This window comes from Pelophylax lessonae (assembly GCF_965119305.1).
Source record: "Pelophylax lessonae genome assembly, chromosome: 3".
NCBI classification, from domain to species: Eukaryota; Metazoa; Chordata; class Amphibia; order Anura; family Ranidae; genus Pelophylax; species Pelophylax lessonae.
Genome location: NC_138770.1, coordinates 407,457,376 through 407,475,617, shown reverse-complemented (window position 1 = coordinate 407,475,617; position 18,242 = coordinate 407,457,376). Strand labels below are relative to the sequence as shown.

The window sequence follows — 18,242 nt, the reverse complement described above, 5'->3', positions numbered from 1 at the left end:
CCCTGTCGCCTCAGGTCCTTTAACAGGTCCATCATAGCCAGGGCTTTTTCTGCATCTCTTGGGAGGTTTGTGACAAAGAACCTTTCGGGTGGCGTCTCTGAAAACTCTATGTTGTAGCCTTGGGACAGCATACCCAGAATGTATTGATTTTCTGTTATGGCTGCCCAATAGGGGAGGAATTCCCTCAATCTTCCTCCCACCGGCAATGTCTTGTCATTGTGTTTTGTTGGTTGACACAGGAGGATGGAAGAGAACACCTCCTTTCCCTTTGGGTTTTTGTGTCGACCAGTTTCTTCTCTTCTCCTGGGGTCTGCTATTTTGCTGAGCTTTTTGAGGTCGAAAAAGCTTCTTTGCTGCCTGTTTCTTCTTCACAGGAAAAGACTTCTTTTTGTCTGCTGTTCTATCTAGAACAGAGTCTAGCCCAGGCCCGAATAGTAGATCCCCTTAAAAAGGAAGTCCACACAGCTTATTTTTAGAAGCTGTATCTCCAGGCCATGTCTTTAACCAAAGAGCCCTTCTGGCTGAGTTGGATAAAGCTGCAGATCTTGCTGTCATCTTCACTGACTCTGCTGAAGCGTCAGCAATGAAGGCTATGGCCGTGGAGAGCGTGGAAAAGGAATCCAAAATTTCCTGTTTAGGTGAGTCTGCTGTGATGTGTGCTTTTAGCTGGCTAAGCCAGTATTCCAAATTCCTGGACACACAGGTTACTGCCATGGCAGGTTTCAGACTCCCCATGATGGATTGCCAGGATCTCTTAAGTTGCTGGTCCATCTTCTTATCCATGGGATCCCTCAGTATTCCCATGTCTTCAAATGCTAGGTCTGTTGACCTAGAAACCTGGGAGAAGGCTGCATCAATCTTTGGCATCTTATTCCAGGGAGCTCCTGGGTCCTCATCAAAAGGAAATCGCCTTTTAAAGGCTTTAGGGAAGAAGGTTTTCTTTTCCGGATCAGTCCACTCATGTTTAATTGCATCTGAGATGGTCTGATGCACTGGGAAGATACGGCCCTTAGGCTCTTCCAAGCCTGCATACATTTTGTCATGTAGGGACAGTTCCTTCTTTTCCTCCTCTAGACCCAGGGTGATGTAAACTGCCCTCAGGAGACCATCCACTTGCTCTAAGGATAGTTTGTATTTAGTGGGCCTGCTTTGTGCCCCTCCCTCCTCTTCTTCCTCTGAATCCTCCTTGGAATGTGAGGGGGAATTATCTCCTTGGGTGGAAGGAACCCCTTCTGTCCCCACCGAAGGAAGCAATTGTGAACCCTGAGAGGACAGTGAGGCTGATGGCTGACTCAGGGCAGGGTCCTGTAGGGATGACCGAAAAGATTGGATGGTAGCATCCAATTCCTTCCTCACAGATGCGACTAAATCGCCACAAACTGTAGATGCTTCTTCCTTTACTAGTGCATCAATACATCCCTGGCAAAGTGTCTTTTTCCAACTTTCCGACAACTTTGCTTTGCATGAAGGACACTTTCTCTTGAAAACAGTTTCAGAGCTTTTAGCCTGGAAGACATGAATGGGAAAACATACACATGCTTCTTAAAAGTCAGCCTGATTCTCAGGGCCACCAAAGGTGCACAGAAAGACATTTAAAGGGAAGTCCCATGTGCCCTGACAGGCCCCCAGCCACCGGGGGGAAAGATAAAAGGGATGGAGAGAGACCCCACAGTAAGATAGGCCATATAAAGATACCCCTTACCTGGGCCTTACTGGTGCCTGTGCCTGTCCCACTCGCTGAAGAAGCTTCCATCGCTTGGCAGCGGTATCACCCGTGGCTTCGGTACCGGTTCCGGAGACCAAAGCGCACCTGCACTGGACCAGATCCGGAATAAGGCACCAGCTTGCTCCTCCCTTCTTCCTCTGCGTCCGGCGGAAATGACGCCATACGCCCCCTGCAGAACGCTGCCCTTTCCGGAACCTCACTTCCGGTCCGGACGAGCGTCACTCGATCCGGAGAAATGGCGGCAAATTTGAAAAAAAGGCGGCGGACCTAAGAAAAAAACGTTCCGCTCCTCCAAGATGCCTTCCCAGGGCTGTGCTCTGCGGGGTCTTGACTCAGCCTAGAGCACTGAAGAGGAAGAAGGAGCCCATGCACTGCAGTCGGTCGCGTGAATGGGAGAAGCAATCGTCTCCAAAAAAGGGTAGGTGGACGTAGGAAGCCCGGTCTCTCAGGATAGCACCTTAAGAGCCCAGCTCCCCACAGAGGTGTTCCTCGGCCGGAGGAAACACAAAAACTGATGAATGGTGGGAGAAGCCTCCTTTTAAAATCTGGTGGATGGGGTGTTTCCTGATGAGGAGAGGGAGGAGCCATCTCTCTAAGGTGCTGTCCTGAAAGACGTTTTAGGGAAAATATTGTTATTTTTTCAAAATTGTCGCTCTTTTTTTGTTTATAGCACAAAAAGCAAAAATTGCACAGGGGATCAAATACCACCAAAAGAAAGCTCTGTTTGTGGGGGAAAAAAAGACGTCAATTTCATTTGGGTACAGCGTCGCACGACCGCGCAATTGTGCCAAATGAATTGTGCACAGTGCCAAATCGCAAAATAGGGCCTGGTCAGGAAGGGGGTAAAATCTTCCGGGGATTAAGTGGTTAAGTAAAGAGTGTGCTTCCTTGCTCAAATAATCATTCCTAATGTAAAAAGCCTTCCTTCCTCCCAGGGGATTCTTACATTAGGAATGATTCTTTGAGCCAGAAGCACACTCTTTACTTAAGTTTGAGTAACTATGTTTCTTCTGCCAAAATAAACATGTTATGCTGCACTCGGATGGCGCTTTTTGTGTTTCTCCAGTTAAAGACAGTAAACCTGATCTTTTATTGAAACCTGGCAGTGTCTAATTATTTAACATGTCTGAGCCTATAGTGTCAAGTGGGTTGGACAATGCTCAGGGCAACAGAAGTGAGAAGGATGTGTATACACTTGGCCACTCCCCAGGGGGCAGGGCTACAATAGTTTTTCCAACCATTTCTGTCTCCATCATAACAGGGTCCCATCATTGCTTACATTTTGTGGTATTGATAGAGTGGAGAAACATTGGAGAGATACAAACTTAAAACAAGCAATTTCACGTAATGAAACAGGGTGAATATATGCATTCAATACCTTTGGTACTGAAGGGGTTAAATGTAGAAATAGATTTAAATTGCTTTATTACCAACTTCTAATTACATTTTTTTTCTTGTCATAGTTGTAGGGTTAGAACACATTAATATATCACTCTTACCCTACAGTGTATACTAATAATAATAATAATATTTTTATCTAGAGTAGAGTTTATCAATTAATAACAAAAAGATATTGGGGAGCACACCCTAAACACACAATTCTAAGGTTGGTGCTGCTATAAAGACCATACAAATTGAACCATATAATAGCGCACACATACACACACAAAAAAAAAAAGTTCCTTTTAAATCTTGCAAGGCTACTTAAAAACACCTGCTCTTATTAAATAAATATGGGGATTTAGTCACACCATATGGCCATATTGTGCTTACGCCCACCACTACGTCAAAGTACCCCATTTTCAGTGGGTCCTACACTATTCATAGAAAAGATAAATCCAACTTCTCAGAACTATAGGGCATACTCACTCCTTGTGTGGGAGAAGTTTGCTAGCTGCAGATTCCTCTGCTAAAACTGCAATGAAGGGACCCCTCCTATAACTACTCACAGGTGGACAATGATAATGAGGTATTGGTATGGGAGAGTGGGGTGTTCCACCCAGAAGTCTGGTCAGGAGTGAGCATGCCCTATGGTTCTGAGAAGTGGGATTTATCTTTTCTATGAATAGTGTAGGACCCACTGAAAATGGGGTACTTTGACGTAGTGGTGGGCTTAAGCACAATATGGCCATATGGTGTGATTAAATCCCCATATTTACTTAATAAGAGCAGGTGTTTTTAGGTAGCCTTGCAAGATTTGAAATCAACCTTTTTTTTTGTATGTGTGTGCTATTATATGGTTCAATTTATCAATTAATAGTCTTACAGCAGGGACAATAGGATTCAGAGTAACATTTGTTATAGTAACAGCAATATATTATATGAACACAAGAGGGCGCTTAGTGTGCATAACAGTGTATTTGCATAACAGTCCATTTGAAGGTATAACCTAAGAAAATACTAATGGGTTTACTAGCTTAGTAAAGTAAGGCTGGCCATACATTATACCATTTTCTTATTCGATTTTCCTTTAGATTTACCAAAACCATATAATATGAGGTCAAACCTAAACACTTTCAATGTGTATTTAATCAGGCAGGCCCTTCCACTACATAGTTGAAGGTAAAGCCCCGTACACACGTAGCGATTGTCGGCCGAACGATCGGCCGTCTTTTGTCCAGGGCTGTCGTGTCTGTTGAAAAATGCAAAAGACTGCACACGAATTTTGTCGGCCAACAACAGCCTACTGCAGAAGTGATGTCATGTGATGGTTAACTTTCCTTGTCTTTTTTCTTTTCTGAGCATGCCCAGTCTTGCTAATCTGCTGTCTGTCGGCCGAAATCTGTACTGACTGGCGAACAATCGGCCGTTCTGGTGACGGCCAACAAAAATTTTAATGCCTGCACGACAGATTCTGTTCGGCCGAAAATGCGCTGTCGGCTGTCGGAAGCATCATACTAACAAGCCTACAATCGGCCGATCGTGCGGCGGCCGAATATTTACGGCCGACAATCGCTACGTGTGTACGGGGCTTTAATCTAAAGAAAATTGAATAAGAAAATTGTATAGTGTATGGCTAGCCGAAGATTAATAGTTTAGCCTAAAAGTTTTACTTTTAATTTTAGCAGATACCATAATAGATTTATTTTAATTTCCACAAATATAATTATAGGAGTAAAAATAGTCCAGCAAAGTCAGGGCGGAAATGCCCTGTTAAATACAGCACTGAAGCCGAGATGCCCAAACAGGAAGTGAGGTAGGCAGAAGTCTTTTGTAAGTTTATTTTACAAATGGCATTTATCTTATGTATATTTAACTTTAAACAAACATCATAACATATATACTGCAGTTCTTTCTACTTTATTCGCCTAAACATTGTAAATGTAGGAAGATAGACACCGTAGCAAAGTCAGGGCGCCCTAGTAAACATAGCACTGAAGCATACCTCCGAACTGTCCCGGAATCCGCGGGACTGTCCCGCAATTTGGAGTGAGTCCCGAGGTCCCGCGGAGCCGGGCTGAAGTCCCGGTAAATCATCTGGCCGGCCATCTCTTCTCCCCCCTCCTCCTCTCAGCTCCGCCCCCGTCTTTGGCTCCCGATCCTGCCTCTCAGCGCGGGGATCGCTGCAGCGGGGAACAATCAGAGGAACCTGTCTGTCAGGGAAAGATAACTCTGCAGCCGCCTGACACAGACTGTAGTTAAAAAGTACTTTCAGCTGCTGGAGATACAGGGCATGGTTACTGTAAGTGTTCCACCATGCTGCAGCGGGCTGTCCAATTCACTCCTGCACTTTTAAACTAACGTCTGTGTCAGGCGGCCGCGGAGTTATCTTTCCCTGACACATTACATGAGAAGTGCTGAGTGAGAACAGCACCTGCGGGCTGCGGGCGGGACTCGGGAGCAGCCCTGGAAGAGGTACATGCCCTGTGAGTAGACGGCTGTATGTGAGAGAGGCAGAGGCTGGGCGGGATGGCCGTGTGCCCCATTGTAGAGGGGAGGTTGTGAGACTACAATATCCAGCATGCCTATGGAGGAGGAGCTCCCCCCTTTCTCTTCTCTCCTCCCCTCCCCACTTTTTCTCTTCTCTTCTCCCCCCTTTTTCTTCTCTCCTCCCTCCCTTCCATCCTTTACCCCCTCTGTCCTCACTTCCTCTCTGTCCTCCCCCCTCCCTCTCTCTGTACCCTCCCTCCCTCTGCCCCCTCTCTCTCCCACCCTTTCCTCTCCCCTCCTTCCTCTCTCTGTCCTCTCTCTCCCCCCCCCTCTCTCTGTCCTCTCTCCCCCTCTCTCTGTCCTCTCCCCCTCTCTCTGTCCTCTCCCCCCCTCTCTGTCCTCTCTCCCCCCTCTCTGTCCTCTCTCCCCCCCCCTCTCTCTGTCCTCTCTCCCCCCTATCTCTGTCCTCTCTCCCCTCCTCTCTCTGTCCTCTCTCCCCTCCTCTCTCTGTCCTCTCTCCCCTCCTCTTTCTGTCCTCTCCCCCCCTCTCTGTCTTCTCTCCCTCTCCCTCTCTCCGCCCTCTCCCCCCCTCCCACCCCATCTCTGTCCTCTCTCCCTCCATCCCTCCCTCTCTCTGTCCTCTCTCGGTCCTCTCCCCCCCCTCTCCCCCTCCCCCCTCTCTCTCTCTCTGTCCTCTCTCCCCCTCCCTCTCTCCCCCCTTCCTCCCTCGCTCTGTCCTCTCTCCGTTCTCCCTCCCTCTCTGTCCTCTCTCCCCTCCTCCCTCCCTCTGTCTTCTATCCCCCCTCCCCCCCTGTTCTGCATTAAAGGGATCACGCTGGTCATTCTGCATTAAAGGGATCACGCTGGTCATTCTGCATTAAAGGGGTCACGTTGGTTATTCTGCATTGAAAGGGGTCACTCTGGTTATTCTGCTTTAAAGGGGTCACGCTGGTTATTTCCCATTAAAGGGTTCACGCTGGCCATTCTGCATTAAAGGGGTTACGCTGGTTATTCTGCATTGAAAGGGGTCATGCTGGTTATTCTGCATTGAAAGGGATCACGCTGGTTATTCTGCATTGAAAGGGGTCACTCTGGTTATTCTGCATTGAAAGGGGACATGCTGGTTATTCTGAATTAAAGGGGTCATGCTGGTCATTCTGCATTGAAAGGGGTCACGCTGGTTATTCTGAATTAAAGGGGTCAGGCTGGTTATTCTGCATTAAAAGGGGTCACGCTGGTCATTCTGCATTGAAAGGGGTCACGCTGGTTATTCTGCATTAAAGGAGTCATGCTGGTTATTCTGCATTGAAAGGGGTCACGCTGGTTATTCTGCATTGAAAGGGGTCACGTTGGTTATTCTGCATTGAAAGGGGTCACGCTGGCCATCCTGCATTAAAGGGATCTGGGGGGGGGGGTGTATCCTACGTCCCGATGCGTTTAGTCAGCTTGTAATCTGATGTCAGATTACGAGCTGACGAAACGCGTCCGGACGTAGGACCTGTGACTGCGCCAATAGATCACTTCCGGCTCCCGGTGGAACGCAGATGGAACACAGAAGGCGTTTCTGAATCGGAGACCGTGAGTCTATCCTTTATGCCCTGATTTATCTACACATTGTAAGTGCATCCGTCTCTTAATAAACATTATTATTTGGTTAAACGTACTTCACTATCGAGACCCTTCTTTTTTCTCCCAGGTGTATTGTATGGGAGCCCTATCCCCAGGTTAACATTGGAAGTGGAATAATTTTGGAGTACTTTGAGCCGGTGGCTCATCTGATGCCTGGTGTCTGTTCATATATCTGCTTTACTGACCCCCTGTAATTGAAGGGGTCCACGTTTTCCGGTAAGCATATATACACTCTGGGTGATCTGGTGGAGGTGTATATTGCTACCAATTATATTGTCACCAAGTGTCTTCTATCGTTCCTATTCGGATATCCGCTGTCACTTACCACTTCATGGACTGATTTGTTATATACACATTTATGGACACTTTGGAATGATTTTGTACAAGTTTTGAACACACTGCACTTTATTGTTATACTAGATGCGATTTTTGGATTTATTTATTTATTTTGCACCAATTGTTCCTATTTGCATCATTTGCACTTTATTGCATCATCTGTACTTTATTTGCATCATTTTGCACTTTATTGCTTATAATTTAGTCAAGCGCAATCTTTTATTTAGTAATAAGTATTTATTTTGCCATTTTTCACGATCACGTGTTGATTGCTGCTTCTAATTTGGGTTGTCCCACACTAACAATTACTTAATTTTACACATTCCTTGTTTTTTCACCATTCAGCTTTTGTTCTTCCTTTATTCCATTTGCGCGGGTATTTGGTTCATTATCATATTTCATATTTTTAATCTATGTCCTTAGTCTGCTTGTCTTCAGCAAACTGTTTGCAGGCTTTCTTGTGCATCGTCTTTAGAAGAGGCTTCCCTCTGGGACGACAGCCATGCAGACCATTTTGATGCAGAGTGCGGCGTATGGTCTGAGCACTCACAGGCTGACCCCTCACCCCCTTCACCCTCTGCAGCAAAGCTGGCAGCACTCATACGCCTATTTCCCAAAGACAACCTCTGGTCACTTTGCATAAGCATTTCTTGACATTTACTGGGACTTAGAATTTTTTGTTTTTCGTTGTTTACATTTACTGCATAAATGTATATATGATAAGGATATGTGTGATATTAATGCTGTGATATTGTTAGCATGAGAAAGGACAGCCCTGTATATACAGATTAACAGTACAAACAACTGCCTAAGGTTTTCTGGGTATTTGATGAGCAAACAGTCCAAGGTTAATACTCATTCTCTTAAAGTGACAGCGCTGTGGTAACCTTTGTAAGCTGTCTGTAAACAACTGTGCTAAGGAAGCATAAAGACCTCAATAATGGGTGGGACTTTAAGGCACCACAGAAAATTGTTCACAAATTAAAATACATACATTTTATTGTACAAAATTTCAAAAGAAACAAATGGTTCCATTACTAATGGAGGGTTTCCATTGGTAATGAAACCCTTTGGTTCTTTTTAATTTTTGTACAATAAAGTTTGTGTATTTAAATTTGTGAACGTTTTTCTGTGGTGCCGACTCCCACCTATTATTGAGGTCTGGATGCTATAGTACATTTGGGGACGTGGCACTCCTACAAAAAAGGAAGCTGCATGGCTAACATACAGTGCATTGCGAAAGTATTCGGCCCCCTTGAACTTTTCGACCTTTTGCCACCATTCAGGCTTCAAACATAAAGATATAAAACTGTAATTTTTTGTGAAGAATCAACAACAAGTGGGACACAATCAAGAAGTGGAACGAAATTTATTGGATATTTAAAATTTTTTTAACAAATAAAAAACTGAAAAATTAGGCGTGCAAAATTATTCAGCCCACTTAAGTTAATACTTTGTAGCGCCACCTTTTGCTGCGATTACAGCTGTAAGTCGCTTGGGGTATGTCTCTATCAGTTTTGCACATCGAGAGACTGACATTTTTGCCCATTCCTCCTTGCAAAACAGCTCGAGCTCAGTGAGGTTGGATGGAGAACGTTTGTGAACAGCAGTTTTCAGTTCTTTCCACAGATTCTCGATTGGATTCAGGTCTGGACTTTGAATTGGCCATTCTAACACCTGGATATGTTTATTTGTGAACCATTCCATTGTAGATTTTGCTTTATGTTTTGGATCATTGTCTTGTTGAAAGACAAATCTCTGTCCCAGTCTAAGGTCTTTTGCAGACTCCATCAGGTTTTCTTCCAGAATGGTCCTGTATTTGGCTCCATCCATCTTCCCATCAATTTTAACCATCTTCCCTGTCCCTGCTGAAGAAAAGCAGGCCCGAACCATGATGCTGCCACCACCATGTTTGACAGTGGGGATGGTGTGTTCAGGGTGATGAGCTGTGTTGCTTTTAAGCCAAACATAACGTTTTGCATTGTTGCCAAAAAGTTCGATTTTGGTTTCATCTGACCAGAGCACCTTCTTCCACATGTTTGGCGTGTCTCCCAGGTGGCTTGTGGCAAACTTTAAATGACACTTTTTATGGATATCTTTAAGAAATGGCTTCCTTCTTGCCACTCTTCCATAAAGGCCAGATTTGTGCAGTATACGACTGATTGTTGTCCTGTGGACATAGTCTCCCACCTCAGCTGTAGATCTCTGCAGTTCATCCAGAGTGATCATGGGCCTCTTGGCTGCATCTCTGATCAGTCTTCTCCTTGTACGAGCTGAAAGTTTAAAGGGACGGCCAGGTCTTCGTAGATTTGCAGTGGTCTGATACTCCTTCCATTTCAATATTATCGCTTGCACAGTGCTCCTTGGGATGTTTAAAGTTTGGGAAATCTTTTTGTATCCAAATCCGGCTTTAAACTTCTCCACAACAATATCTCGAACCTGCCTGGTGTGTTCCTTGTTCTTCATGATGCTCTCTGCACTTTAAACGGACATCTGAGACTATCACAGTGCAGGTGCATTTATACGGCGACTTGATTACACACAGGTGGATTCTATTTATCAACACTGGATCATTCAGAGATCTTCACTGAACTTCTGGAAAGAGTTTGCTGCACTGAAAGTAAAGGGGCTGAATAATTTTGCACGCCAATTTTTCAGTTTTTTATTTGTTAACAAAGTTTGAAAAATCCAATAAATTTTGTTCCACTTCATGATTGTGTCCCACTTGTTGTTGATTCTTCCAAAAAATTACAGTTTTATATCTTTATGTTTGAAGCCTGAAATGTGGCAAAAGGTCGAAAAGTTCAAGGGGCTGAATACTTTCGCAATACACTGTAGTTAACCGGTTGCCGACCGCCGCACGACTATATACTGCGGCGGTCAGCCCCGGCCAGGCAGAGTGACGTATCGGTACGTCACTCGCCTGTCACTGACTTGCGAGCCTATCGCGGGCGGGCGCGCGCCCGCCGAGGCGCGCGCCCGCCGCGGCTCGTTCACAGACAAGTCAGTGCGTGTGACCGGCGGACTCGATGTCCGCCAGTCACACTGCGATCGCTCCTGTGAAGGGAGAAAGACAGAGCAGCTTGTGTAAACAAGCTGCCTGTCAGTTCTCCCTGTGTAAAAGTGAAGATCTGTCCGTTCTACTATGTAGAACGGTTGATCTTTGCTTTTACACCAATAGGAATGTCCCTACACAGTTAGAATCACGCCCCTAGGACACACTTAACCCCTCCCTGTCCAATAAAGTTAACCCCTTCCCTGCCAGTGTCATTTTTGCAGTAACAGTGCATATGTATAGCACTGATTACTGCAGTAATGTCACTGGTACCCCCAAAAGTGTCAAAAATGTCAGTCAAGGGTCCGATCTGTCCGCCGCAATGTCGCAGTACCGAAAAAAAATCGCAGATCGCCGCCATTACGCGTTAAAAAAAAAACACCAAAAATGACAAAAATCTTTCCCTTTGTTAGTAAACGCGATAACTTTTGCGCAAACCAATCAAAATACGCTTTTTGCGATTTTTTTTTTACCAAACATAGGTAGCATAAAACAAATTGGCCGAAAAATGTTAAAAAATTTTGATTTTTACTTTTTTTTTTGGGGAATTTCATATAAAAAATGTGAAAAATATTGTTATTTTTGCAAAATTTACGCTCTTTTTTTGTTTATAGCGCGTGATCAAAAAATCGCACAGGTGATCAAATACCACCAAAAGAAAGCTCTGTTTGTGGGAAAAAAAGGACGTCAAATTCGTTTAGGTACAGCGTCGCACGACCGCGCAATTGTCCGTTAAAGTCACTCAGTAAAAAATCGCAAAAAAAACCCTGGTCCTTTAGCAGCCAAATCCTCCGGGGCTTAAGTGGTTAAACTGTGCTTTACCTTGTTACTGTCTTTTCTGTGTTACAAATACCCAATCAATATCAGATTTGAAAAATTAAACATTTATTGTAAGCCCAAAGGCTTACTGGAAACAAATAAAGGTTTCTGCAAATCTGATGAAAACTACTCTTTTACTAAATCAGCAATAACGTGAACAGTTGGGACACACATAGTTACCTTCTCCATCCAAAAATCTCTCAAAAAAGTGCTGAAAATCTGGTGACTTCTCTGTTAAAATAACAATGTTATGAAAATGATACCATGAGTTCATCACATCCTTTGGATTCCTCATCACATAGATAACCTGAAATAAGGGATAAACTATAAATTGTATAAAGATGGATTTATGGGTATCTATCAGTTTTTCTAAAACAGTCAGCATACCCTATCCTTATTTTGAAATTGGTGTAGTTTGTTGACGTTTAATAAGCTAATTTATAGGGTTTGCTGTGAACTATTTTGGCATCCAGCAGCTTAAGTACTGTATTTTCTGGCGTATAAGACTACTTTTGAACCTCAAAAAAATCCTCCAAAAATAGGGAGTCGTCTTATATGCCGAGTATAATATCTCCAAGGTACCCTAAGTATAAGTATTACCGGTAGATGTAATCTCTCAAGATGCTGGCTGTGTGGGAATCCTGTACCAGAATACCGTATGTACCGTAGCTTCGGCTACATACAGTATACCGGGCTGAGCCAATCACGGAGAGCGATGTATTCTTATATTGAATGCAAAGCCTGCTCGGATTGGCGGAGTAACATCAGCCCGCCTCTCTGACTCTGCCAATTACATCTACCGTTAATACTTATACTTAGGGTACCTTAGAGATATTATGAGAGATTACATGTATTACAGTACTTGGGGTACCTTGGAGATCTATGCGAAATCTGATGTTTTTCAATGGTGTTGCCTTGCTTCAGAATGGAGGTAGTCTTTTACGGTGAGTATAGCCCAAAACCTATGTTTTATACGCTGGAAAATACGGTAAATATAGCAAGCACATGTTAACCAAAGGTATTATATTATTTTAACTTTCAATCATTCTTATCGAAGGTATTATATTATTTTATTGACTAAAACCAGATCAGTTTCTTCCTCTGAAATTTCAGCTTACTAAAGTGAACATTAATTCTGGACATTTTTATGGCTTTTTGGTAAATTTTGTGAAATAATACACTCTTGTTTTGATTTGCTGGTTAAAACTTGCATCCTAAACTGCAGACGAGTAAAGCTGCTTACATAATGTGCATGCAGTCTGTACATCATTACTGGCTATTGTCTCCTTGAAATAATACACTTTGTGTTTTTAGACCTGCCTGGCCTGGTCTCTTCTTCTTAAATTGTGGCCCTATAAAGCTGCTTATGTACTGCGCAGAGAATGCACAACATTTCTGACTATTGTTTTGTGAAATTATACACTCTAAATTGTACTTCTTGATAAAAACATTGCTTGTCTTTCCTTGTTAAATTGCACTGCTAAATCTGCTACATGGAGGGATCAATGTTTAAAAAAATTGTTTGTGAATGTCTCAGCATTCACACAAAAGTTACATATAACACCTGTAATGTTTGTAATGTGGGAAATGTCAGTTTCTATTTATTGACTTTCACAGGGTTAATGTGACTTAGCTTTAAAAACTTTAGGAAAAGTAAAATAACATCCAAACAATTTAGAAAATACCCTAACATTAAAGGCTAAGAATATCTGACCAGAATAGGAAATAATATGCAGGTCCAGCTTTGTCTGCATTGTGTACAAAGTATATGGAGATTACAGTGCTGCCTAGAGAGAAGCTTCAGGTTTGTATGTTTGGTAGGTTCAATGAATGGCAAAATGAATGGGCTTTAAGTCGAGTGAACATCCAGCTGCAGTGGGAAGTGAAACACCACTGCTAAATGTGACAGCTTCCTGCTTAGAGCTCCAGCTTGTTAGGAAGTCAGTATCTGTTGGTGTCCTAACAACCAGTGACTCATCTCTACCCAGCACATTCAGCTGTCAGCATGTGATGCCTCATCCTCTTTGGGGATGTTTCTCCCTCTCAATTGTGGTCTAATAGATCTGCTTCTTTACTGTGCATTATTTACTACATCAATTTTTCCAGCTATTGTTTGTAAGATAATACACTCTAACTTTTAGCTTCTTAATAAAGCATGCCTTACCTCTTGCTTTGAAACTGCAGCCTAATAAAGTTGCTTACATACTGTACATCAACTGTACAATAATTCTGGCTTTTTTTATTTTTTTTTTATTTTAATACTGGATACATATATATGTGTGTGTATATATATATATATATATATATATATATATATATATATATATATATATATATATATATATATATATATATATATATATATATATATATATATATATATATATATATATTTTTTTTTTTTTTTTTATTTGATGCATACAATAAGAAAAATCTCTCATTGATATGCTTTACAACTCTGTTGTGTATGTTAATGTTTATTTCTTGTTCTATTTCATTGACTTCCTTGAGTAAGACTTTAAATTGCTTTGAAACATCAGTTTCCACTATTTCCATTACGCTATCCATGCCATACCTCCGCATTGTCAGAAAAGCCCACGGATGCTTTTAACAGCAAATGGATAAGCGGTTTTTAATCAGAAAACCATGTGCAGAGAATGCCTTGTGGCCATCATCAACTCTGTGGGGCCAGTTTCTGAGCTGGCAGTCTTATTGCAAGGAACCCATTGTTCAAATGTTTGCATTATTAAAAGGTGCTGCATTAGGCCTGGGATTTTTTAAAAAGGTAGTGTTTAGGTTATACTGCAATTCTTGCCTGTGTTCTCCTCAACACAACAGGGACACTCTTCTAAAAAAAACATAACAAAAATAACATTTAAAATAAAGAGAAATTTAATAAAGTTATGGGTCTATAGGGATCTGGTTTAGTAGCATCTTTACCCAGCTAGGAACTCATTTTATGGTAGAGAGTCCTACATAGAAGTGGGGAATAGGTTGATATTAAATGCATTGTGTCGACTGTATGAGTCAGCTGTCTGAGAGAGGCCATTGCCCTAAAAAGGAAGTGGCTTTTTGGCTGAGGCACTGTTCTGTCATAGAATAGTAGCTGTTTCTTTTGTTCTTTGCATATTACAGAAGATTTATAGAAGGGTTTACCATGATAGCCGAAAGAACTTCTGAGGACTGAGGTAGAATAAAACGGACTAACCCCATCAGACTTGACTTCTCAAGCTAAAGGGTCACTGTAGTCATTACAAAAAGAGTGTTCTAACCTATATGAACAGGCCTTCTAGCAGCTGAAATTGAGCCTTATTTGGCTTATGCTCACTCTGCTCTGTCTTAAAAAAAATGAACATGGGTGCCAGCAGAGAGGGGCTTGGTGAAGTGTGGTATCAAGAGCATGATGGACATTTGAGACCTTTTGCCTATGTGAGTTGGAGCCTCACCCCCACCAGGAAGAATTACCCCACTCACAAGCTAGAGTTCCTTGTTCTGTGGGCAGTGCCAGGCAAACTGAAAGACTACTTGTGTGGAGCAGAATTCACGGTGAAGACTGAAAACTCTTTGCACACATTCATCCTCACCACTGCCAAGTTAGATGCCGCTTGTCATCAGTGGCTAGCAGCTCGATCTGAATTATAATTCAGTCTGAAATATCGACTAGGAATTTAAATTAGGAATACTGACACCTTGTCCAGGAGACTGCTCAATGCTGAAACCTACAAAGGGCTATGGACTCGACTGGCGCTGGAAGGATTACAAGCCCTCTGTCAGAGAGATGAATGTTAAGCCAGAGGAGTGACAAGGGCTGAAGTCCCTGTGGTTACTGCTGCAGGTGTTCATATGCTCCACTGCCTCCGACCCAGGTGAGAGACAAGGGCCTACCCACTTTTAATAAGAAACCTAAGAGAAGCAGAAGATTCCCATCTGCCGTCTAATTTTGGGAGCACTTAAAATTCACCAGTCAGAGCTTCTATTAACTTCATCTCTAGAGGGAGCCAATCTGATTCACCAAGAGTTGAATTGACTGCAACTCAGCAATGGACTGATTTACAGAAGGGCCTCACTGATGGTCTTGAGGAAAGGTAGCACTAATAGCTTTTCATAGTGAACATGACTACCTAGGACTGGAGAGGACTTTCAACAGTTTTACTGCCCTTGCTTGAACTGAGATAGAGAGTTATTGCAACTAATATTTACGATGTATGCAGTAAAAGGCTCTCACATCAAGATCTGTCCCAATGGTCACCTGCAGAGTCAAGTCCAATACAGTTGGTGCATACTAATTTCCTGGGTTTGGAGTCTGAAACAAGTGAACAAGGGAACACCCTGGTGGTGATAGACCACCTTTTCTGGTATGCACAAGGTTTTCCACCAAAAAAATCAAAGTGCTTCTATCATAGGCAAAGTCCAGGTGGAAAAGCTTTTCATTATGGTCTACCCCAGAAGATTCACTCAGACTGATGCAAAGACTTTGAGAGTAGTCTCATCAAAGAACTATTAAACATGATCGGCCCTAAGAAGTCACAAAGTTTAACTGTACCCTTCTTATTATGTTGGGGGTGCGCATGTCTGAATATGAACTGGAGTAGGGACATGTCAGCATGTCATAACAGGGTATACAACTTACATGCTTAAGTTCAGGAGAGAAGCTCAATTGCCATTGATTTGGCCTTTGGCATTTACATCTATGAGACATCAGCTTGACATCACAAAGTTAATGTCGACCAGCTTCAAAAAAAATTTAAAACTTCGAATGAGAAAGCTAAAGCCACCTCCGACAGCCAAGGAGCACACAACACAAGAGGATATGATCTGAGAAGTATACAACTAGGGTTGAGCGAACCCGGACTGTATTGGTCTGGTTCGTACCAGCCTTTTGGGTATTCGGTACCCGGACCCGAACCCGAACATTTCACTGTAACGTTATTTGATGTTTTGGCACGGTTTTAATGGCACGCTTTCAACAGGTGCAAGGCAGCCAATCAGCAAGCGTTTAATTAGTGTGCCCTAGAAGCCATCACAGCCATGCCTACTAATGGCATGGCTGTGATTGGCCAGTGCAGCATGTGACCCAGACTCTATATAAGCTGGAGTCACACAGCGACGCGCGTCACTCTGCTATAACTATACTAGGGAGAGGTTCCTCATACTGCTAAGGGAAAGATAGGAGTTTACCGTAGGGCGAGGCTGGAGAGATTGCTTGTAGGGAAAGCATAGGAACAATCTGCTTTAATCATACAGCGATCTACATTGATTTGATAGTGTGGGGGTGCAGTGCACAATCTTTTTGCCCGGAGGGAGAGATAGGAGTTTACTGTAGGGCCAGGCTGGAGATATTGCTTGTAGGGAAAGCATAGGATAGGAACCATCTGCTTTAATCAGACAGCGATCTACATTGATTTGATTGTGTTGGGGTGCAGTGCACGATCTTTATGCCCTGACCTGAGCCAAGTGAGGAGGAGAAAGGAGAAAAAAAAAAACTTTTATCAGTCTGTTAGGCGTGCGGTGCTGCACATTTCATGCAACCTCAGTGCATATGTGTCCGCTTAATCTGCATTTAAAAAAGAAAAAACATTTTTTCCTTCATATTTAACTTTGACATACAGTGTTTAGACAGACACTGCTTTTCTAACCTGCTCTTCAAAAAGCACCAATGTGAGGGGGAAAATAATTCTTTTTCAGTTTTTAGGGTAAAAAAAAATAATTTTTCAGTTTTTCATTCAAATGTTTTTTTTTTAAATTCAATAGCGGAATAGAACAACAGTATCCAACCTGTTAGGCGTGTGGTGTGTAGCGGGCATTTCCTGCAACCTCAGTGCATATGTGTCTGCTTAATCTGCATTTTAAAAAGAAAAAATCTTTTTTCCTTCATATTTTACTGTGACTTACAGCGTTTAGACAGACACTGCATTTCAAATCTGCTATTTAACAAGCACCAAGTAAGGGGACAATTATTTTTCAATTTTTCATTCAAACGTTACAGTGCGATACACCCATTGCATACTGTTGTATTGCGTATTGGAATAAAAAAGACCATTTAGGGGCAAAAAAAAGTTTATTGCGGCCCTGTCTGCATATGTTACAGTGAGATACACCCATTGCATACTGTTGTATTGCGCCTTGCAATAAAAAAAAAAACATTTAGGGGACAAAAGAGTTTATTGCGGCCCTGTCTGCATATGTTACAGTGAGATACACCCATTGCATACTGTTATATTGCGCATTGCAATAAAAAAAACGTTAAGGGGCAAAAAGAGTTGATTGCGGCCCTGTCTGCATATGTTACAGTGAGATACACCCATTGCATACTGTTGTATTGCGCCTTGCAATAAAAAAAAAACATTTAGGGGACAAAAGAGTTTATTGCAGCCCTGTCCGCATATGTTACAGTGCGATACACCCATTGCATACTGTTGTATTGCGCATTGCAATAAAAAAAAATTTAGGGGCAAAAAAAGTTGACTGCGGCCCTGTCTGCATATGTTACAGTGAGATACACCCATTGCATACTGTTGTATTGCGCCTTGCAATAAAAAAAAACATTTAGGGGACAAAAGAGTTTATTGCGGCCCTGTCCGCATATGTTACAGTGCGATACACCCATTGCATACTCTTGTATTGCGCATTGCAATAAAAAAAAACATTAAGGGGCAAAAAAAGTTGATTGCGGCCCTGTCTGCATATGTTACAGTGAGATACACCCATTGCATACTGTTGTATTGCGCATTGCAATAAAAAAAAACATTTAGGGGCAAAAAAAGTTGATTGCGCCCTGGCTGCATATGTTACAGTGAGATACACCCA

At 42.6% G+C, this 18,242-nt stretch overlaps 1 protein-coding gene across 1 annotated transcript in view; it reads right to left on the bottom strand.

Annotated features, from left to right (window-relative positions):
* The window catches only part of LOC309551823 (amine sulfotransferase-like), an 89,265-nt gene that overhangs the window by 59,621 nt on the left and 11,402 nt on the right, over positions 1-18,242 (bottom strand). The window contains exon 3 of the mRNA XM_082252519.1: positions 11,616-11,742. Coding sequence (XP_082108645.1) covers positions 11,616-11,742 — 127 coding nt within the window. The remainder of the gene's footprint in view (positions 1-11,615; positions 11,743-18,242) is intronic.